This window comes from Aphanomyces invadans (genome assembly GCF_000520115.1).
Source record: "Aphanomyces invadans strain NJM9701 unplaced genomic scaffold supercont1.37, whole genome shotgun sequence".
NCBI lineage: Eukaryota > Oomycota > Saprolegniomycetes > Saprolegniales > Verrucalvaceae > Aphanomyces > Aphanomyces invadans.
Genome location: NW_008580182.1, coordinates 302669 through 324247, shown reverse-complemented (window position 1 = coordinate 324247; position 21579 = coordinate 302669). Strand labels below are relative to the sequence as shown.

The window sequence follows — 21579 nt, the reverse complement described above, 5'->3', positions numbered from 1 at the left end:
CCCCAAGCCCGCCGTTATCGCTGCGACTCTCGCCGCCTTTCGGGAAATGGATGCAGAGAAGCTTTCGAACGTGTTTCTTACCTTGCAGGCTGTGATGCGCCTTGTTCTCGAGAACAATGGGGGCAATAACTTTCGTTTGCCACACCTGGGAAAGAATGCTTTACGCCGTGGTGGTGCTCTCATGGAGAATGTGTCCTGCTCATCAGCACTTGTATAGGTAGCATTTTAAACAATACCTTCAATGAATTTTGTTCTTGGCCAATCAATGTCAAGTGTCCCCAGTAAAGTGGAAAAAGTGTTTTTTCATTTGTCCCAAGTAATGTGGAACAGAGGAAGTATTTGTTCAATTTCTCCATACAATTCCTACGTATTTCACCTTATGACTGAGATTGTCAACTAAGGCTGTAGAGATTGTCGTACGAAGAATATCCGCTGAGAACACCGTTAGCGAAGCCACGTTCGAAAGAACGGTTAGAGCAGGATATCAGGACAAACAATGTCCTTTGGAATTTCCTCTAGCCTACACCACTACACCCGATGCCCGTGCCAACGAAGTACACGCCAGTTCGTTCTCCATTTTACGACAATTTGATGGATTTTTTGTGATGCCTACACTGGAGTGGAAAGCACGCATTATTCCCAAGCGGCCTGAACAACCTGGTCGACGCTTGTGAGATAGTTTCGCGCGAAGTACGGTCGCAAGTGATCGTTGTCCTTGAATACTGGCTCGCCCTCTTTCATCGAGACCACGTGGCACACATCGTCAACGCACTGGTTCTCTGAAAAGGCCACGAGCGTCGCGTTCGCGTTGCGGATGGCTTTTTCCACCAGTTCACGAATGCATGCTTCTCCTTGGCCCGAAATGCACTGCGACTGACGGGATCCACCGCACCGACGGCGTTCCCGTTGAGTATATTGGAGTGGTGGTGCTCGGAGCCTTCTGGGTTCACCGTTGCAACAAATACCTTGATACCTGATACCACGAATGCCGAGATCTCTTGCTCGAAGAGAGTGACGAGTGTGTCGACGTCTTTCCGGCTTTGGTTGGGGCACGAGTCAACATAGCCAGGCGCGCAGCACGGGGGAGAGCTACCGTTGTCTTGAAGTCCGCCAGCTCGAAGGAACTTAACCCAGTTGGTCACGATGAACAGCACTTTCGGTTTGACTTCTTCGATCAGGGCCAAGTCACCCGCGTGGTGGGTGCTGCGCTCTCTCAACGGTCGCCGTTGCGAGAGCGATGGACCACGATGGGAAACCTTGCATTAGCGTTGGAGGCAATTTCGAAGAGACGATTGAAACGCGGGGCGGTCATGATCGAATGCGAGTCGCCCAGCACCATGACCATCGGCGTCGACGCATCAGCATCTCCGTTCAAAACACGGTTCTCTTCCAGAATATCATGCCCTTTCACGTACCCATGGGTTCCAATCGCCCGCAGCCGAATGCAGTTTGGTCCCCGTCGGATTCGAAGTGCGAGGAGGTTGGCTCCAGTTCCGAACCACACTATCGACTGCACTGTGTTCGTGTGGCCGAGCGTACGATGCCAGTTCCTTGGATTTGACCGAGAACGTTGCTGTCATTTTAAACACAACGGCAGCAGTCACGCCGACTGCCACCATCAGCACAAAAAGCACCAGAACGACCCACGCAGCTTTGCGACGGCGCAGGTTGTTTTCCACCAAGTACAGAGTTGCGAGGCTCAGCACCTCGGACAAAACGATCATCGCGTATGGCTGCACATACACCGGCCGAAGGTCGGCTCGGGGGTACAGCAGCTTGGCAAAGACCACAGGTACAGGGCGTAGCTGATCTGGCCAATGTACACCGACACCGCGTTGCCGAGGACGTACTGGTTGATCACCGGCAGCGGACCTGTAAAGATGACGCAGGCCGTCCCGAGGGTGGGAAGCAAGAACCAATAGCTGGGAAATGTCATCGATATTCGTCGATCACGACATACCCCGTGACAATCGCCGCGAAACCACCCACAGAGCAGATGGACGACGCGAATGGCAGTGGCACGAGCGCCGCGGACGAGAGTTTGGAGGGCCCCGAGAGCGTGGGCAGCTCCACATATGCGAGGAGCCCACCGATGGCCATTTGCCAGAACCGGCTCAGCGGAAAGTAGAACGAGTACTTGTTCTCACCATGGAACCCGAGAAAGAGGATGTTGCACACGAAGCTCGCAACCACCACGATCAACTGACACCCCAACGCGCTGCGGAATGAAAGGCGGCTGATGATCGAGACAAAGAGCGGCCAGAAGATGTAAAACTGCTCCTCGACGCCCAGTGACCACAAGTGCAGCAGCGGTTTCTCCTTGACGCTCGCGTCAAAGTAGCCCTGCTCGATCGTGAGCAGCTGGAGGTTGGCGCTGAACAACGTCCCAGCCATCATCGTGGCCGCCATGGACCGGAGCGCCTTGTCCAGCAGCCACACGCACCCGACGACCATGCGTAAAGGTGAGGACGAGCAGCAAGGCAGGAAAGATTCGCCGGATGCGTCGCGAGTAAAAGGCGGCGTACATGAACGTGCCTTTGGCGTTTTCCTTGAACAGGATGCCAGAGATGAGGTACCCCGTGATGACCAAGAACACGTCGACGCCGATAAAGCCGCCTTGGATCGAGTGCGGGGTACGCGTGGAAGAGGACGACCGGGACGACAGAGAGCGTTCGGAGGCCGTCAATGTCGGGGCGGTACTTGATGGGGTGTTCTGGCGCTGACGGTGGTGCATCGTTGGCTAGGATATTCAAACCTGAATACATCACTAATGTGGATGTGGTATCTTCCCAGCGAGGATGCAATGCCAGGCAACTTGTCGAATTTGTCTAGGTTGTCGTCAGCTAGGATGGCGAAGTCTGTGGAAGGCTTGTAGTCGTTCGAAGCACGTGTCGTGCCGTGTGTGAACTCGGGACTCTCCATCCGCCTCGGAGGTTGCTTTGGCATTTTGCGTAATGAGCAAGACCAGGCGGGCAGAATTGCTATGGCCAGTTGGTGCGACAACGGCGCACATGTCTTGCGACTTCGGTGGGATCCAGGCACCCGTGCATTCCCCATCGTGCTGGAGGTCCAACACGACGGCAAGGACACAGGCTGTTGCTGCACGCCTGCTAGCACCTCTCGAGGCTCTTTGTCCATGGCGCCATTCGAACAGTGAAGCATGTTTTTCGTCTGCTGTGCAAAGCGTGATTGGTATGGAGACGAATGTCGCCATGTCTCCTACAGACTGGCCTCTACACTTGGCATGTTGGGACAGCTGCAGCTTCTAGCACCGCTCATGACAAGACTCAGGTCGTGCAACGTCGGACTTTTGAACAAACTAGTGAAATGCTGTGGAGACATGCAGGCATGTTTCGAGGTCGAGCATGCGGATTTTGCAAACGTCAAGAGTTGCCTAGTTTCTTCAGAGACAACAGGGCAGCACTTCATCAATGTTCATGGAGGACTAAGACGCTGTGAACGCTCCGGTTTGCCGTCGAAATAGCTGACAGGGGGGGTGCGCGCGTGTAAAGTGTTGTTGGAGTGGCAGTGCCAGCTTGTCAGAGATTCAGGATATGTTGTGTCGAGTTTGGCCCATGACGGTGGCGGTGAAATGCACTGGCATGAAGTGTCAGACGGGCGCTTCCAACGATGAGTGCCGGGGTTTTGGTGCGCTCCGCACAGGGTCATGATTGTGTCGGTTCCATCTTGCCCCAGTAGTTCTTCCACCAGGCCAGTTTGTCCGATCGAGACTCGGATATCCTCGAGCGAGCCCAACGACGGCCAGCTATTCCACTCACCGGAACATTTCATCTTTAGTTCGACTCCATCGTGAACGGCAGCTCGGGTGAAGGAGCGAGGCCGAGAGGCCGGTCGTTTTATGGAGTTGTAACATGGGGTGCCGAAGTTGTGAGTGTGAAGGTGAGATAAACCCACGTTGTTGCGCCCTGTGCGTTCTACCGATGTATAGTTGACGGGGGGCATGAGAGTTAGTGGAACGAGGCAGAGTCAATGATGAACTTCGAGAAACGAAAAGATCACCACATGACTCGTGGATGTTCCGACGGGTTCTGGTATTTCCGTGCAACAAGTTGGGAGTGAAGGCGTCTCAGCGGCTGTGGTTTGCTGGTCGAAGTCGCTACCCTTGCTACCCTTGCTGGTCGAAGTCGCTACCCTTACGCATGGCTCTCTTTGTGCCGTACGCATCGGGGGCATAGAACGCTGACTATACAATGAATGACTTGCGGTGGTTTGCTCAGTTCGTGAATCTACGAATAGGAAGAGCGAAGAGCCCAGCGACCATGTCTGCCACTGGCCCTTCCGCGCCTGTTTTGATAGCCTGCCGTGACTGAGCAGGGGTATGCGGTTGGGCTTCAGCTCGTCCGCAGCTTGCTGCTTTGCTGGCATTGTGTGCTGGGAGTTTGACACGTAACCGGTGGTTCACTATTTCGAGGATTAGTGACATTATCCGGATATTGGCTTCTGTAGGAGAAAAACGCATGTCGTGATCACGACATTGATGCGTTATACTTGGATTTTACCGGGTATTTGGATAAGTGCAAATGACTCTCCATTCTCAATAGTATGAAATTGTGAGAGAATTATCCGGAAAATCGTCGTTGCTTGCGCCGAAGGCATTCGAGTCGACGACAACGTCGTCCGGCGGCCATGTTCGGCCTCTCGTCCCGCAGCAAGTGTACGTCGCAGGATCTACCGCAGGCAGTTCTGTTCATGTGCACGTGTAGCTCTTCAGCGAGAGCACTCCATGAAGGGTACTGCACACCTCGCAGCATGAACGATTGGTCATCCTACAAAATAGGTGAACGTGCCTTTGTTGTGCAAGTCGATGTACACTTTTTTCAGAAGTGCCTTGGCGTGCAGCTCGCGATGGTCCCAGACGACGCCATTGCACCGTTCCACCTACACGCTCAAGTTACTCGAGTCGACAGGGTACCGCTCCATTCACGACCTGCTGTGTCTCGACGAAGAGTTGTAGCTACCTAATGGAGAACGCAGTCCAGTCGACACAGCCAACTTGCGAGCACTTGTCCCTTCACTGTATTTACTTTCATGTCATGTTGCTAGTCGCTGACGTGCTCTTCCATTAGCCGAGTGACTCGTGGAATGCGGCTGAGTTGGATCAACACAACGCCGCTATCCCATGTTAGCTTTGACGCTGTTCTTACCATGCTCAGCACCGCCTCCGCCCATCCTCCGTTGGTTCTGCGCTTCGTGGACTGCCATAAGGGTTTTGCATCAGATGATACGTTGGTAAAAACTAACCATTCATACATCATCCCCACATTACCGACCGGCACTAGGTACTCCCCTGCATCCCACCCAACTTAGTTCCATCCACTTCCGTCGTCAAAGTGCCGCCACTTCCAGCACTCCCAAATACCCCTTGGATCCCTTGGTTTGCGATGTTTGCCGTCTTGTTTCCTCCAGGGCGGTTAGGCCTCGAGCTCGCATCGCTGCACCCACATCCAACTCACGACTGTGCCGCGGCGCTGTCCACTCAAGTTGCGTCCCTGACAGCCGTACGTTTTTTCACTCGTTGGCGTGCAGCTATGATCGTGATGATGTTCGGCCTAGCACCCACTGGGTCTCAAGACCCTCGCCGCTCGATACAACGCGATTGCCGATGAATTCATGCATTTGCGGCCTGGTCTTGCCGTCGCCGCGATCAACCACGTGTCCGTTGCTGGCGTTGCTCACGACGTTGTTGTGCAATTCGTCCAAAAAATGCCAAGGCCACTGACATTGCACTTTTGCGTCCCGTCGGAAGGCATTGGAAACGATGCAATGCCCCAAGTCGCGGTGGTAGCTATTCCGTCGGACATTTCTACTACGTCCCACGACGCTCGAATTCACCCGCAAAGCACCCCTCCATGGCCGCACCCGGATTCGGTACAAATCTCGCCTGGCAAAGACGGTGTCCTGTCCTCGAAACCTGCCGGCACGGCTCCTGACGTAGTGATTGCTCCAGCAGCAAGGACGGTGGTTCCTATCGCGTCAACTGGCGGGACCGTGGCAGCTTGTACAACAACACCAGCGGCTGCAGCCACCACGCAGTCGCTTGCATCAACCACAGGCGCATCACATTCAGCTCCTCCGCCTCGCGCAAGTGTGGCCCCACTCGTCCCAAGTCCACCTGGTGTATCCTCATCAGCCACGACAACCCCTCTTCCGTCCAAAGCCTCCACAGACTCTGCCGCACCCGTGGCTGCATTAACGAAAAAGAACTCATCCAAGCGCAAAGTTGTCGAGAATCCCAAGCGCAAGGACCGGGTCGTCTACTCGTGGATAGCAAGCACGCGCATCGAATTCGGCACTGGCCCGTTTGGGATGAAGACGCAAGAATACTCGGGCCATGTCTTTCCCGAGTTCCAAGTCGAAGTGTACGAAATCCCTTCCGTACGTGCGTCGTCGGGCCTTATGCGCTTTCACAGCTTTTCGTTGTAGGATGGCGCGCTAAACAAGTTGAATGCCCGAGCCGAGATGTGCGTCACTCTCGCCATGCTTGTGATTACAACGTACCCTCGTTCTTACGGAACGACATTGCATTGTTTAGCCCCGTGGCCCTGGGCATGCGACTCGTCTCGATCGACGCGCAGGGCCTTCAACACAAGTCGTACGATGACGTGTTGTCTCTATTGCGTGCGGCGAGTCGGCCCGTGGTCATTCAATTCGCAGATGCCGCTCAAAGCACCGTCGAAGACAGGGTACCATGCTTTGCTGTTGGATGCAAACGTCATCCACGTTTGTAGGACTATGAATCGTATTTAGAAAGCATCAAGCCCGCCGCATCATCGTCGTGGTGGAGCAGCGGAGGTCAGTCCCGTAACTCGCTGTCCTTGCACTCGATTCAACGTGGCGAATGTAGCGGCGGTGGTCCAGCCTGTGCAGTACCTGGTGCCTATCCCTGTCGCGTTCGAGACGGGACCGCTCGGACTCGAAACCCAAGACGTTTCCGAAGCCAATGGCAATATTCCGCTCCATGTTCAAGTGCATTCGATCGTCCAGGTCCTCGAGTCGGGCGACTTCGGCCCGGTGTCGCTCTACAACTGGGCCCACCCCGCCCCGTTGTACGTTTTCGTGTTGAGCCGCTACCACTGATCAAACACCCATCGGCTCCATCTAGACGCCTCACCCAAGGCATGCGCATTTACAAAGTGAATGACAAACTCATGTGGCAAAGCGAATACAGCGATGTACTGGACGCCATTCGTAAGGCGGTGCGCCCCGTCGTGGTCGTTTTTGTCGACGTGGATGGCCCGCAATGCCGCGACGAATTCAACGAAGATGATGACAACAACGAGATAGACGAGGACGAGTGGTCCCCGGAAGCCCAGCAAGCGCTGTATCGGCGCCACGTGCATCTCATCGACCAGATCGACATGGAAGATGCCGTCCAAGACACGGCTCAACTGCATTGGGACTTGCACGCCCATCACCTCGCCCAGGAGGCCGCGCTAGTTCACGCGAAAATACACAAAATGCACATGGAACTCGCCGCGCAAGCTGAAGAAACCGCTGCGTGGCACCAAAAGATCACTGACCTCCACGACGACCAGCGGCGATACCGCAGCATCATCGACGATTTGGACAGCCAGGCCGCTGGAACTGCAGAGAACCCGCTCCTAGTCCGGGCCAAGCGTCTGGAGGAGCGGTCGCAGAGTAAGTGGCGCCCTCGTGTTGTGTAGGTAGTAGTAACTCAATTGACCGCCAGAACTCCACGATCGAACAAAAAAACTCAAGTCCGACCACAAGAAACTCAAGGTGCGTCAGGAAGCCCTGACAAAGGAACGCCACGAGCTCGATGCCCTCGTTGACGCGCTACCGGAAGACGACGTGTCCGAGTCCCGTAAGTTGGCAGCGGCACTCTTCGACGTCGATGTCACTCTGCCCCTCCATGAACAACTCGCGTAAGCACCGCCGATGCATCCATGCATGTTGAATGTGCGATGGATGTAGGCTATTCCAGCGGCAGTTGAAAGAAGTGGACAAGGAATATCAGCAGGAAGACCGCCGGCGCAAACTCGTCCAGCGCGAAGTCCAATACATGCGAAAGCACATCAAGTCGCTGTCGAAAGCGGAAAAGAAACTCAAAAAGACAACTAAAGTCAAGTCGTCCGAGATAGACACGCGCAAGTCCAACTTGCGCGAGAAGCTGGTGCGCCGTCCTGCCTTGCTTTGTTGCTTGTTGCCTCTTCTCCTAGCCACTCGATTGCTGCGCTTTCCTGGCTCGACGATGACCATTCAATTTTCTTAGAAATTAATTAACGATCAACTGGCCACGGCCGCAGAGGCAGGAGATAACGAGCTCGCTGCCAAGCTAACCAAGCGCCGTAAGCACCTGACAAAGGAACTGCGAGCCCTTCAAGAAGACGACTCGGCTTCGGCGAAGAACGCTCCTACTGCATCCAAGAAGCAAGCAAAGCGGGCCAAGAAAACAGCACCTGCCAAAGCAGTCAGCACTGGGAGCACTGGGAACGACGTCGCAATTGGCGCAATGCGGCCTAGGGCAGCCCCTTCGCCGACAGCGCGGCAGCCCTCTGTCAAGCTCGACTTCTTCTTGGAAGGTGCGCACATCCGCTAGGAACCATATTCCATGGAGAGTTCTCGATCTTGTAGGCATGCTGGATAAACACCCGACCATTTCGAACGAGACAGACGTGTTTACGATCGGATGGAAAAACTTCAAGAAGGCGTATCCTCGATTCTGCATCATCACAGCCCGCGGGACCCTGGCATACTACAGACAGCAAGGCGACGCCGAGGCGCGCGGCGAACTCAACTTGGCCGACCGGTCCATGGAAATCCAAGTGTACGAACGTCCTGTCTGGCGAATAGACAGTTCACAGCCTCCTCATGTGTGTGTGGCTAGGAATGGCTGCGTTTTTACGCTGTGCACCAACACAGAAAGCACCAAGTTTGAAGCGCGGTCGTCAGGCGAGTGCCGCAAATGGGTCGACGCCATCAAAGCGGCCAACTACCACTTTGTCACGGCTTGCTCTCGGAGGCAATTAACCAAATGAACAAGACGATTACGTTATCCTTCCGCAGTGAACTGCGTGGCCAGCATACCCTGGCCTCGACGTGTAGCGGCGACGGCCCGCGAAATACACGCTGGATAGGCCCCCAGAGCAGAGGCACCTCCTTATCGCCTATAAATGGAAAGTTCCTGCCTCAGCTAACGCTTGATTCTACCATCAGCGCTTTGACAAATCTAATAGGCCTGCAGAACTTATGGACGATATCGCAGCAACATGCGATAGGAATTGCATTCGTCCGAAGTCCACTCAGGCATGCTCTTCCTCTGTAGCAACCTCGCGAGGCGGTTCCATCCGTTCTCTTGGGCCCAAAACTGCGCGCGTCCACTGCACCCTTCGGTACGGTTTGCCAGCAGCCACTCGACAACATCAAAGTGGCCATGCTCCACGGCGCCGTCGACGGCTTCAGCCGTGCAACCTTCCTTGCGATGGGCATGCAAATACTGCACCACATCCATATGACCATACGTAGCCGCCAAATTCATCGCGTGCGTCGTGCACCCTTCGCTTCTGTTCGAGGACAGCCATCGCACGACGTCGACGAAGCCGTAGCGCGCGGCTCCAGTCATGGCTTGGGTCGTACAACCTTCCTCTCGATTCGCGTGGAGAAACTGGACGACCATGATAAATCCATTCGTCGCGGCACCATCCATGGCCTGCTTTGTACAGCCTTCCCCTCGATTCGCATGAAGCCACTGCACCACGTCAAGATGGCCATGCGTCGCTGCCAGGTCCATGGCGCTCGCAGTGCATTCAAATCCCCGGTCATGCAGCCACTGAACCATGTTCAAGTGGCCGTTGCAAGCGGCGCCGTCCATCGCGCGGTGCGTGCCGCCTTCGGTTCGGTGCTCCAGCAGCCACGACACAACGTCCACATGGCCGTTCGACGCGGCGCCGTCGACGGCCGAAGTTGTGCAGCCTTCCTGTCGATGTTCATGGAGAAATTCGACGATATCGAGGTGGCCACTGGCAGCCGCTTGGTTCATTGCCTTGATGGTCCCGCCCTCCGTCCGGGTCGTGTGGAGCCATTCGACCACGTCCAAATGCCCATTTTTCGCTGCATCATTCATGGCATGTGTCGTGCACCCCTCTGTACGGTGCGCGTGCAGCCACTTGACCATGCGGTAGTGGCCGCGACCAGCCGCCAGGTCCATCGCCGCACTTGTACACCCGTCGCGGCGATTCTCGTTCAAGAACTCAACCACATCCAAGTGATTGTTCGCTGCAGCACCAACCATCGCGAGCTCTGTCGCACCGTCCATCCGATTCGCCACGAGCCATTGAATCACTTGCAAGTGGCCGCGCTGCGCCGCGCCATCGATGGCTTTCGTCGTACCCCGACAACCGACCGCATGGAGAAATGGCAGGAGGCGCAGCATACCGTTGAACGCAGCCAGGTCGATGTGGGGGTAATACGTCATAAAGAGCAACCCGTTACGGTGCAGATACCAAACAACATCCACCAAACCAAAGAAGACACTGTGGAGGAGCACGATGTGGTGCATGTGTCGATGGGTTTCAAAGAGTACGCCCAAACGAGACGTGCCGTGCAGGGCGTACCATGGCGCCAAGACACGGTCGAGCGCTTCGAAGTCAGCGAGGACATAAGGTTCCGTGTGCTTGTCGGAACTGGGTAAGCTCGGTGCCTTCAACCGAAGGAATTGAACCATGTCGCTGTACATGCCATCTTGAAAGTCCACGATGGTTCGAACGAGCTCAACAGAACGAAGAACTTCCAGCGCTGGTGAGTGCAGGATCGGTGGACTGATGCGTGCAGTGGGAGAGCTGAGTGGGGGCAATACCGCAGCTAGCGAGGGTGTTAGTGCGCCTGGCTCGGACAGCAGATCTCGTTCTTGCGGCGGCGCCTCTTGCATCGACTGGTGCACTCCCATGGTTGCTGCAACGAAAATCGCAATCTGATTGAACATGGGAGGCACTCCATAAAATTGATTGGTCGAGATCTTTGAAACAGATGATTTTGAAGTGATTGGCTAGTCAATGGAAAAAAGGGCCAATGGCATGCAAAGAAACTCCCAGCAGGGCGTCCATACGCACACATTGCCTTGTCGGCCTGTAAACGCATACGAGCATGTGGAAAATGGTGGCGAACTCTCGTGCAGCGCTTTCCTTGAAGGTCCACGTGCGATATTACATTCCAGATGGAGAGCGGTATAATCTACGAGCGCCATACACGATCCTGGTGGGGTTTGGGGGACTTCGAGTCCAAATTCTGATTGGCTCTTTTTCCACCAATGGCCTTTGTCCATGCCTAGAACCTGGCAACTTAACGACTTGTCCACAGCGATGGCGTCGTTTGGATGGCACGGCCGCGACCGCGAATTGGAAGGACACTTCTACATTGACAATGGCTATTTGGACGATAGTAGCGACGAGTCGTCTGCGTACGACTCGGACGACAACGAACAGTTGCGCAGCACTATCCTTGAAGCGTGGCAAGTGCAAAGAACGTTGACGTGGCGGTGGGATCCGTTGGACCCTGTCGAACGACTCGAAACACAGATCGTGGAGCGCCAAGTATCCCCAATCCACGACCGCTTTGATGCGCTGTGGGTGGCCTCACTTAATGGCTTTTGCATCGTGGACGAAGCTAATGTCCTCGGCATTCCCCGCGTCGAAGCTGATACCCCCACAACTCGCATAGGTCAACGAATCCAACGCATGCTTGGGCTTGTCCCAGCCCAGTGCCAGCTCTCGCTAAAAGCTTCCACCACATGCCCCCCACCACCTTCTGAAATCTGTGGCCGCTTCGCGCGATTTGCCAAGTCGTTCACTTACGATGCAATGGACTTGCCGATATTTCACGGGTGCTGCAACCTGTACCAGACGACATCCCAAATCCCTCCTGCACAATACAATGGCATTGCCATGTCGTCGTCGATTCTGGCAGCCTATGGAGCTGGCTTTATGAATGATGCCCAGCTCATTCTGTTTCCACTGGTGCACCCGACCACTCCCAACGACGGTGGCCGAATCCAAGTCCAAAGCGCGATCGAAGTCGACACAGGGCTTTACACTCCTGGAACAGCCTTGGCCATGAACGATCAGCACGTGTGGATTTCTGGCGACTGCCGCGTGAAAGCATTCGACCTTGCAAGTGGGCAATTGTACACCACGCTCTCCTGTGGCGATGTGAACGCGAGGGTTACTTCGATGGCCATCTTCCATGACACCCTCGTGGCCGCCTGCGCCGGCTTGCTTCCCACCGGTACAGCAGCACATGCGGGATTGCGTGTGTGGTCCAGTTTGTCGTGTTTGCCGCGTCAAACGGCCCAACCGACGCTGGAAGACTACGAGATCGGTGACATCGATGGCGCCTCCGCGGGTCCATGGCTCGATCTGCGTCCTCAATATGGCGGGAGTGAGTTCGTCGTTGACAATCCTTTTGCTATCGAAGTCTCGGTGGGCACAGCGCCAACCTACGTGCTGCCTCTGGACAATCGACACGTAAGCCAAGTTGTTCCGTTCTACGAGCGGGGTGTCTTGGCTGCGTTCACTGAAAGCCCAGTGTTTGGGGCGCTGGATCTCCGAACAGAAGTGCTTTCGCAGCGCTTTTTTGGCCACCTGCACCCGGTGCAGAACATGTTCACCTCGTCCGCCCTGGCAATTGCGACTTGCGACATCCACCATGCCTACTTGTGGGACGCACGGACGTGCACCCCCACTGCTCGGTTTGAATCCACGTCGAGGGCCGATGGAATAAACACGTCCGTGGCACTCTCCGACGACGGGACTGTTTTGTTTCTCGGCGGCACCAACCAAAGCATCGTGGCCTTTGACGTCCGGTACGGCCGTGGGCTGTACGAACTCACCACAGGCAACAACGACGTACACCAGATGCTCTGGGACGATGCCACGTCATCACTAGTGGCATCCACGAATTGGACGCACTGCAATAGGTACTGCATGCCTGCCGGCTACCGTGTGGTCGATGGAGGCACGTGGCCGAGCAGCGCCACCCACCGCCCGTCCGACTTTGGCCACAAGTTTGACTCTGGTCAGTCTTGCATCTTGCAGTATGAATTCACAACGGCGCCGGACGCCCCTGCGCCACAGACGTCGCTGCACCCCGTGTCGGATATGTGGTAAGGAAGTGATGTGATTGAAATGCACCCACCGATCCCCTTGTCCACCACCGATCGTCCCGACAAGTGCCTTTACCGCTCGCGACGCAACGAATGGCGCTTTCTTGCCAGAAAAAAACCATCTCGTTGGTTCCAGCCTGCGCCAACAAAGAGTTGCGAGTCGGACATTTCGATCGCGGCGAGATTGCCGCTGAAGTTGGCCGATCGTCTGGGCTCATGATGATGATGAGCATGGTCCGAGTGCGTTTCAAAGCCTCCGCACGGTTCATAGTGAAGAATTGGACCAGCAACAACGTGAGACCATGGTCAAGTTGCAGGGAGCTTTTCTTGAAATTTGCATCCACGAAAACACGCAATTATCTCGAAATAGAGCTCTCCAGGACATCTGCCAGCTAGGGGCTTGTTGCGCCGCAGTCCCAGCCATCCCGTGTGTTTGTACAAGGCAACAGCGCATCCACACGCTTCGTGGGGTGATTTTCAAATGCGTAGCATGGGACTTGGATCCATCACGCTGGCGACGTATTGACGCACAGTTGCCGAGTCGTCGCCAGGCAGAAACAGCTTGCGACCTAGCTATCGCACAACAGTTGAAGGTGGCGAGTCAATAATTCTATGGTGGTGGAGGTTGCAACCGGCTAATTTTGACAAAGGGTCTGCGAACAGTTGTGTCCCCAAGTTGTGACGGGACAAGGGCACTGCTGCCGCGAAGAAGCGTCAAGAGGAACGGAGAAACACTCCAGCTCCAGTACTGCCGTAACAGCACTCCGTCGTCGTTAGCATGCTGATAATCCCAAAGCTACTGTCTCTAAAATTATTGATGTTTCGTGGGAATACGTGGTGAATGCTGGAGGACCAGGATCCCAGCATCGAATTGGTAGGCGTGCGTTTGTCGGCAATACAAAGCTTTGATGAGAACACAACCATTGCTTCGTCGCAGAAGAGACTGTTTGGAACCTCTCGATTTGTTTGCAGTCGAACGAATCGTGAGGGCTATAGAGTTGAGCGCAGCAGGATTCAATGGATACATTCTAAACTGTCCAGATCGACCATCGACAGCTCTCCAAACCCTCACGATATCACCAAGCACCACAGAGGTGTGTGTTCGAGGCAGCTGCAGCCGTTGGCATTTGTCCGCAGAGCCACTTATTGTATCTGCATCAGGAATTGAATCGTAGACGAAAGCAACTCTGACGCGTGATACCAATAGATAGATAACTTGAGGGAGAGGTGGGCTTAGACTGGGGGCTTGTGCGATTCGATCTCGACGTGTATAGCGTTGGAGTCTGTCGTGGACTTGGGTGTTTCAATGTCGTTGTCCACGGAGGTGTCGGCGGTGGATTCTCGCTGTTGTCGAAGGATGTTGGTGGCACGCTTCGTCTGACATGCTCCGGATCAGCCCACTGACCAGAACGGCAAGCACAACGATCAGAGTTCGCACACCGGCCAGGTCTTTGCCAGTGGTCAAATTTCGCAGGCGAGGGGCGGCGCTCATGGTCAAAAGTTTTTGTGCCACGGTAAGGGAATTTGGAAAGTCATGGTGCATGACATGCACGACGCTGTCGCACCACTGGCGCTGAAAGTGACGTGGCTTGAACGACTTTTTGCAATGAGCGGAGGGCCGATTGGCACACCGCCGCCGTTCGGTTTCAAATGTCTCGCACCTGGTTGTCTTGACGAGCGTCCCACGCAAACCTGTCTCGACGCTTCGGAAGGCCCCAACGAACATGGCATATCTGCTCCATTGGCTACCACTACGCGCATGCGATGTGGCGGGAGCGGCGATCTACCGACATGACGATTGTCGCAGGTGCCGGCAGCACGTAATTTGTCAACATTCAAGAAGGGTCAAGAAGTGTCGAGCAAATGAGGTTCGTGCTTGATGGTAGCCACAGCAAGAGCGCACCCACCCTACCAACCACTCGGTCACGTACAAGCGCTCGAACCGCTCTTTGGCACGATGCTGCCGCTCTTCGAAAAGTCGGTGGCCATTCAACCGCTCTACTTAGCGCATGGTCAACCTCACCATGGCGGATTTGTTGCAGATGAACAAGCAAGCGATCTCGAAGAGTACCGTCGTTTCCAGCGAGAAGAAAACCCGGACTTGCCCTACGACGAGCTCGAGGCATTCGCTCCATCAACTTCGTCGACGCAAAAGTGCCCTCAACTTGCCCAACACACGGGCCGATGACGAGCCCAATGCCGGCAGTCCAGAGAATGAGAAGTAGTACGGCGTGAGAGCAACTGCGACGGACTTGGACGAATGCTTCAACATTGACTTGCTTGTCGTGCCGGACTCGGTGTTGGCCAAGACTTGAAATGGGAAACGACCATCACACGCCGCGACCGCCACTTAGCGCCTGGTCGCCCAGTCACGGCACCGCTGCGGCAGTTCTTCCACATGCTGTTGTTCGGTTGAATGCTCCTGCTTGAGATGGCTGTACAGACCGTTGCGCATGGACCATGGAAGCGAGCCAACAACATCGACGAGGCAGCTTTCGTCGGGCCTCCGCGCTCCAGCACCAATGGACAGCCCAAGTCGAGTGCACCCGTTGCAGCTGTCCCAGCACTTGGTCGCGGTATGGCACCACGTCACGCTGCATGACCGATGGCGCGTCCACGAGCCATGCACCCATGGGACCACTTTGGAATCGAGGAGATTGGTTGTCCCTGCGATGCCCTCATCGGAACAATAGTCGCACGCCTGTGCATCGAGTGTTTGGCAATGTCAAACTTGTCCTCTACAGTGAACTGGTTTCAGAAGGGGGGATGCAGAGTGCCTTCTTTCAAGGCTACACCTGGAATGCAAAACCACGATCGTGTCCATGGGGCTCGGTGAACGTCATGTAGATGCGAGCGCGTGGCGATTGCAACATTTGTGCTCACAATGGGATGATTGGCGTTGTCGAATAAATCACTCCCATTATCACAAAGTCGTGACCTACAAGAGTGTGCGCCGCCGCTTCTCGTCTGCGAGAGTCGCCACGGCTCGTCGTTGCCCCTTGGGCGCATGCAGCTATTCCTCGCATGACACGTGGGTGAGCCGGCGGCAGCGTCTAGTCGCGGAGGAGAGCGTGGGTCGCAATGTAGTGTGAGAATAGCTGTGTCTTCAAAAACGCTTGATAGAAGGCGAACTCGGCGCCTTGGTTCTGTTGAAGAAACCCAATCGAGTCGAACACGACCATGCTGTCGCCTTCGTCTGCCAGGACAAAGCTGAACTCTTCCATGCGATCCATCATGTGATCCCACGTCTCTCGAAACAGTGCAAGAACGGCAGCTTCCGGAAAACTAGTGTGGTCATCTCTTCGTGGGCAGTCGATGTCGTCGCTGCGCTCGACATGCGGCCGCAAGAGCGTTCGTAGCGAGTCTTCAAGGGCGGCGGCTTGGGGTAGGACGTCGGGGCCGGGAGCAGCCGACGTAACGGGGCGGTCTTTCCCATTCGAACTGCGTCGGCTGCGGCGATGGTGGCTCGACTTGAAATGACAGTCGACGCGGTCATGGTCCAAGTCGACCACGACGATAGTTGAATCCGAGTCCTGTACAATATCCAACGCCGTGGCCGACCCTGCTCGGTGCACACCGAATACGAACGGCGTCGGGCAGTGGAGGCAGTCCACCATGCATTCTGGCAGAACGGGGGCAAACACATGGGGCCACTCGAGTGGCCGCAGGAGCAACCGAAACGTTTCCGCCACCGTTGTGAGAACCGACACATGCGACGAGATGAGCAGCACTTTTCGTTCGCAGAGGATGGCAGCGACGACTTGAAGGACGTGGGGTGGAGCCAGGCACGTGAAAAGCGTCTGTATCGTTATTTCCGTTTGTGCCATGGATGGCTCGGTCAGCTCAGCGAGCTGGTCAAGGGAGGGCCGCCACTTCGTACTTGTCGCGTAGTTCGAAGTTGGCGCGTTCAAAGCTTCCATGTGCAGTTGTCGGAGGCGACCCCGGATTGTGTCAAAGTTCGGGGCATAGCTGAGCACGCACAACCCCGTGAGCACGAACCGGTGGAGGTTTTTCTGCTCGAGGAGGACGAGTTCTAATGGATTCAGTTCGGCCGGCGCCGTGATGGCCACGTAGCGCGTGAGGCAAACCATGTAAAACGGACGATCAGTCGGACCGATGGTAAGGTGGAAGAGTGACGACGGTGGCTGCGTCTGGCTGCGCACCATGGGCGGTGTCCCTCCTGGTGCAAAGAATGCGTCGAGATGCTCTGGTAATTGCGATTGGTTTGTCGCGGAAGACGATGTGGTTGCGTCGAACAGGATGTCTGTGTCAAAGGACGACTTGTGCGACGGATGGAGGGCGAAGTGCAAGACGCCGGCGATGGAGTCCACCGGCGTCGAGCTCGAGCCAGAGGGGAACGATGCTCCGATGGACAGCGGAGACTGGTGCGACGAATGCACGTTCATCACGTGCACGACGTCTTGAAGTGTCGAGTTGGAGCCACTGCTGTCGCTGCTGCCATCGTCACTGCTGCTGCTGCTCGAGCTATACGGTGACATTGGTCTTGTGGAGCCCTACACATAACTAAATCAACAACGAACTTCACCTCATCTACCCAAAGGGACCCTGTCCAAACACCGGTGGCGACGATCGAAAAGTCCGTACCTGCAGCACCGATGCGGTCGCTCTGGACTGTGTTTTGTGGGGGCTGAGGCACAACCGATTGCGCGATGGAGCGAGCAGCATGGAATGGAAGCTCGGGCTTTGAATGAATCGGACAAAATGGTTCACTTGCAGCACTTCTTTCACGTGGCGAAGGAGCTGTCGCAGGAGCCGCGCCATACTGGAGACATTTGAAAAGTTGCCGGCGCTCCACTCGGCCAAGTGCGCCTGGATACCTTCCACGACAGTCAGCTGGATGTCGCCGTGGACGTGCAATTGGGCGTTTGCGCTGTGGTCAAAGTACTTCGTCTGGAGGACCCGGCCAAGATGCGTTAAAGATGACGTCGCGGTTGCCGCCTCGTTGGACTCGACCAACGGTAGCACGCGATATGTCGTCTCCATCCAGAAGCTCAGTGGAGCATGCGTACGCTCCTTGAAGAGGAAGAGCCAAAAGACGCAGCAGAGTCGTCGATTTGCGAGGACCTAGGGAAGGGACTGGCGTGAGGAACGTGACCCCCGCCTTCGATTTCCCCAAGACGACATGATATGTGGCGTATCGAGATCGGAGGTCATTTGCAGGTAGCAGCAGCGTGATGTAGCGAGATGCAGCGAGGTGAACTTACACGCTCTAGGGTGAAGCTGCTTGAGGCGTGCTGCAGCTCGACTTCTTCGATGGGCGGGACGAGCATTTCCATGTTCACTAACGATTGAAACGCCGGCGTGGCGGAGAACGCTTGAAAGCTTGGCGCCATGGCAGTCAAGATGGCGGTTTCGACATCGAGGAAGAGATCAGGGTTGGCGCTGAGGCCGCTGCACAGATGCAAGTCGTGGTGGAGAAGTTGTCCGAAAGACGCAACCGTTTGGTTGCCATCTTGAAGGAGCGGACGTTCTGCGCGTCCGATGTAAAAGAATGAGTCTTCCGCCATGTACTTGTGAATGATCTTCTTGGCGTAGTTGACGCGCTGGGTCGTGGGGCTATGGCTGCTATCGTCCGTGGGCGCGAGTTTCTTGAACTCGTCCACGCTGACCCTACATACAGCGAACAACCATCGACGACGTTGGCAACCTTGGAACGTGGACTGGTTGTACGTACAGAAAGAGGAGACGTGCAAAGTTCTTTGGGTCGTGCTCCGAGAGGTACTTGAGGAAGACAGCATGCATGTGGGGGTCGTGGACGACGGCGTCAAGCGTCACCACCGCCGTGGACGCCGTCCGCACGAGCATCGTCGACGTCATGAAGGACGTCCTGTCTGGTGCTGCTGGGAATTGGCCAATCGAAAGCATCTGCGGTTACAAACCGAAGAAATATGCAAAAAGGTTGCCCACATGAGTGGTCTAAAAAACAAATATCCGCATATGGATATTTTCAACGGAATTGTACACTATGCTGTGCCTGAAAAATCCTGCCGATGTGAAAGAATGCCAGTGTACGGGATGACAGAGGCGCTCGCGTTGATGCGCGCAAGGTCGGTCCCGAGACATTGCACGCCAGTGGCCGATTCCATGATGCCGCATCCAAGAAGAAGCGCCATGGTCAGTGTTCGGCACAAAGGAGGTGATTTGCCGCGGCCTCGTTGGAGTTACAGGGCAACCATACTGATTGCCTTGGGTTGACGAAGAGAAGAGCTCGTTGATGAGCAGCATTATTGACTTGGCGAGGACATCATTCAACCTCGAGTAAACACAAGGTAACTTTGTGCTAACGGCAACGTCGTCGCGCCGTTTGGTGCTGGGAATTGCGAGTAATTGACTGTACTTAACATGGCGATGAAAGAACGACGATGTCCAAGGACATGGAGTCAAGACGGCATCCCCTTCATTAGTCGAGAACTCATTCAAGCTAGCTAACCACGTGACACAAGAAGTAGTCTTCTCTCAGTCCTTCGTTTGGAAAGACATTTAGATCACGCCAATGCGGTTGGCCACGTCCAAGGCATCGTAGTCAGAAGTCAAGCGGACATAGGCCTTCTTTTGGCCATCGGGTCTACAACGAGGGCAAAGCATAAGCTGTCGCTCAAAGAAACTCGAGAAGGACATAGACGTCCCGCGCATGTGCATGGAAGGAATCGACAAGCCGTCGACTCCAGCGACACACATACGCGGGGTCTACAACAAAGAGACCCATGCAATCACAGAAAAATGTCTCGATCGAGATGTGTACTGTGGCATGTGGAATGGTCTCGAGGCCTCGACACGATGGGGTGTACCTGATCAAAGTGTTCACCTTCAACGCCTTGATGTCATACAATTGCTTGACGGCATCCTTGATTTGGCGCTTGTTGGCAAGCTTGTCGACGAGGAAGACCAACGTGTTGTTGTCTTCGATCTTCTTCATGGCCGATTCAGTCGTCAAGGGGGACTTGATGATGCGGTACTTGTCGAACTTGTTGCGAGAAGGCACCGACTTGCGGACGACCTTAGGGGCACGGGCCAGCTTCAAAGTCTTAGGCTTGTAGAAGTGGGTCTTGGTGCGGATTTCCACAACCTTGCCGTGGTTGCCCTTGAGCACGCGGCGCGCGGTCGCGACGGCCTTCTTGGCGCCGGCGGTCTTAGCGGACGTGGTTTTCTTTGCAGGGGCCATCTTTCTTGGAAATGGGATGCAATGGCGCACAACCAGTGAACAATGCTCCGGATAATAATATCCGGATGCCACGTGAGTGGCCAGGAGAATGTACTTGTTGATTGGCTGCTTTATTCGGAGGTTTTAGCGAATCAATGGCGAGTTGGAATCTACAAAGCACAAGCCAATCGAATTGCCTCGTTCGATTGTCGATCGAACTTGAAAGTTTACTTCGACTGCAGTTGGGGCAACACTGACAGTGAAGTTGCAGTACTGTACTTACTCCCAAGTTACAGTTGTGGGCGTCCGGTGATGGTTTGCCTCTCGGTTTAAGAGGATATCTCGCTGATAAGGCCAAGGACTTAAAGTGAGTTTATTGCATAGACCAAGGCATTGACTGCGTCTCTATGACGTTGTGAAGTTGTGCTCGTTTGGTTGGCTGCATCGCAAAATAAACATCAGACACACTCTTGGATTCAGACTACGTCGGAGTCGGCGAAGTTCGAAGTTCCTCGGCATGGCCTTCGTGCATTTAAACAATGTATCTTGATTTAAATATATTTGATAATCCTCGCCAATGCATACAATGCAGCATTCCTGTTAAACGTTTATGTGAAAATATGATGCGCTGCGTTTAACTCTGATGACGTATGTTTCCAACATTTTATAAATTCCTCCCACAGATATGACAAGTCCATTGTATGAGCAAGTAAGTCCACTCATGCCAGAGGGTCATCGCGCTTCCCACGAACTCATGAGCAGAACACTGCCAGTCTACATTCGAATGAGGGGATCCATGTTACATGCAGGTATTGACATGGTGGTTTTCCCGGGCATATTTCCATCGGTGCAGCTAATAACCGATGCATCGTCTACACGTTCTTTCAAACCTTCCTTGAAAGAAGGCATTGTAACAAATCACACAGTTATACGATTTTCGTTGAACGGTTGCGTCTCAAAGGCTGGTTGTGATGGCGTTCACCTTGAGCAAAATATCATGCGCGCAACTTGGATCGAGTTTTAAAGTTTGACCGCTCACTCGTCCAAACGACATCGTCAATGGTTTTTAATCCTTCACCTAATTAGGGCGTCGCGCGACGTACGACGTGTGTGTGTTCTCTTGGAGCCAAGGCGGCCCAGGCGCCAGCTTGCAAATCACGGAATGCACAACTCAAAATCGTTCGGCCACCCAGCACGCCCTTCCGCAGGCCATTCCCCAAGCAATGACCGGAATTAAAACTACCCAGGCGACGGGACCATCTGTGCCTAGGTAAGTGGT

General features: G+C 54.8%; 7 protein-coding genes across 7 annotated transcripts; 2 read left to right on the top strand and 5 right to left on the bottom strand.

Moving 5' to 3' along the window:
• Positions 1-633: 633 nt before the first annotated feature.
• H310_12237 (hypothetical protein) lies at positions 634-2734 on the bottom strand (the record flags this gene model as incomplete). The annotated part of the gene is made up of 6 exons (XM_008879230.1): positions 634-873; positions 966-1203; positions 1540-1775; positions 1826-1922; positions 1961-2421; positions 2444-2734. 6 exons carry the CDS (start codon positions 2732-2734, stop codon positions 634-636), a joined length of 1563 nt encoding a protein of 520 aa, XP_008877452.1.
• Positions 2735-4594: 1860 nt separating this feature from the next.
• On the top strand, positions 4595-9045 carry H310_12236 (hypothetical protein). The gene is made up of 17 exons (XM_008879229.1): positions 4595-4675; positions 4725-4751; positions 4799-4929; positions 4976-5037; positions 5088-5250; positions 5301-5519; positions 5575-6396; positions 6445-6482; positions 6554-6704; positions 6750-6813; positions 6866-7067; positions 7124-7659; positions 7712-7907; positions 7957-8155; positions 8255-8564; positions 8617-8809; positions 8870-9045. The coding sequence occupies exons 1-17, from the start codon at positions 4648-4650 to the stop codon at positions 9018-9020; spliced, it is 3492 nt and encodes a 1163-aa protein (XP_008877451.1). The 5' UTR covers positions 4595-4647; the 3' UTR covers positions 9021-9045.
• On the bottom strand, positions 9011-10943 carry H310_12235 (hypothetical protein). The gene has a single exon (XM_008879228.1). It carries the CDS (start codon positions 10925-10927, stop codon positions 9230-9232), a length of 1698 nt encoding a protein of 565 aa, XP_008877450.1. The 5' UTR covers positions 10928-10943; the 3' UTR covers positions 9011-9229.
• A 393-nt stretch (positions 10944-11336) lies between these two features.
• H310_12234 (hypothetical protein) lies at positions 11337-13379 on the bottom strand. The gene has a single exon (XM_008879227.1). The coding sequence runs from the start codon at positions 12681-12683 to the stop codon at positions 11751-11753; it is 933 nt and encodes a 310-aa protein (XP_008877449.1). The 5' UTR covers positions 12684-13379; the 3' UTR covers positions 11337-11750.
• Positions 13380-15095: 1716 nt separating this feature from the next.
• On the top strand, positions 15096-15326 carry H310_12233 (hypothetical protein; the record flags this gene model as incomplete). The annotated part of the gene is made up of 1 exon (XM_008879226.1): positions 15096-15326. One exon carries the CDS (start codon positions 15096-15098, stop codon positions 15324-15326), a length of 231 nt encoding a protein of 76 aa, XP_008877448.1.
• Positions 15327-16025: 699 nt separating this feature from the next.
• On the bottom strand, positions 16026-19000 carry H310_12232 (hypothetical protein). Its single transcript, XM_008879225.1, has 4 exons — positions 18834-19000; positions 18364-18769; positions 17744-18223; positions 16026-17652 (listed from the first exon to the last, which is right to left on the bottom strand). The coding sequence occupies exons 1-4, from the start codon at positions 18974-18976 to the stop codon at positions 16192-16194; spliced, it is 2490 nt and encodes an 829-aa protein (XP_008877447.1). The 5' UTR covers positions 18977-19000; the 3' UTR covers positions 16026-16191.
• A 151-nt stretch (positions 19001-19151) lies between these two features.
• H310_12231 (archaeal ribosomal protein L23) lies at positions 19152-20330 on the bottom strand. The gene is made up of 2 exons (XM_008879224.1): positions 19948-20330; positions 19152-19724 (listed from the first exon to the last, which is right to left on the bottom strand). Exons 1-2 carry the CDS (start codon positions 20319-20321, stop codon positions 19640-19642), a joined length of 459 nt encoding a protein of 152 aa, XP_008877446.1. The 5' UTR covers positions 20322-20330; the 3' UTR covers positions 19152-19639.
• Positions 20331-21579: the final 1249 nt, after the last annotated feature.

Bases quoted from the DNA above. Each gene is read 5' to 3' on its own strand.
- H310_12232 (XM_008879225.1), bottom strand. From the start codon at position 18,976: ATGACGTCGACGATGCTCGTGCGGACGGCGTCCACGGCGGTGGTGACG. The intron at 18,770-18,833 runs GTACGTACAACC...CGCTGTATGTAG, and splicing joins TTTGCACGTCTCCTCTTTCT to GGTCAGCGTGGACGAGTTCA. The intron at 18,224-18,363 runs GTAAGTTCACCT...TCCCTTCCCTAG, and splicing joins GCAGCTTCACCCTAGAGCGT to GTCCTCGCAAATCGACGACT.
- H310_12234 (XM_008879227.1), bottom strand. From the start codon at position 12,683: ATGGTGGATGTCGCAAGTCGCAATTGCCAGGGCGGACGAGGTGAACAT.
- H310_12231 (XM_008879224.1), bottom strand. From the start codon at position 20,321: ATGGCCCCTGCAAAGAAAACCACGTCCGCTAAGACCGCCGGCGCCAAG. The intron at 19,725-19,947 runs GTACACCCCATC...CCCTCGTTGTAG, and splicing joins AAGGTGAACACTTTGATCAG to ACCCGATGGCCAAAAGAAGG.
- H310_12236 (XM_008879229.1), top strand. From the start codon at position 4,648: ATGTTCGGCCTCTCGTCCCGCAGCAAGT. The intron at 7,068-7,123 runs GTACGTTTTCGT...GGCTCCATCTAG, and splicing joins TGGGCCCACCCCGCCCCGTT to ACGCCTCACCCAAGGCATGC. The intron at 8,810-8,869 runs GTACGAACGTCC...GTGTGTGGCTAG, and splicing joins CGGTCCATGGAAATCCAAGT to GAATGGCTGCGTTTTTACGC.
- H310_12235 (XM_008879228.1), bottom strand. From the start codon at position 10,927: ATGGGAGTGCACCAGTCGATGCAAGAGGCGCCGCCGCAAGAACGAGAT.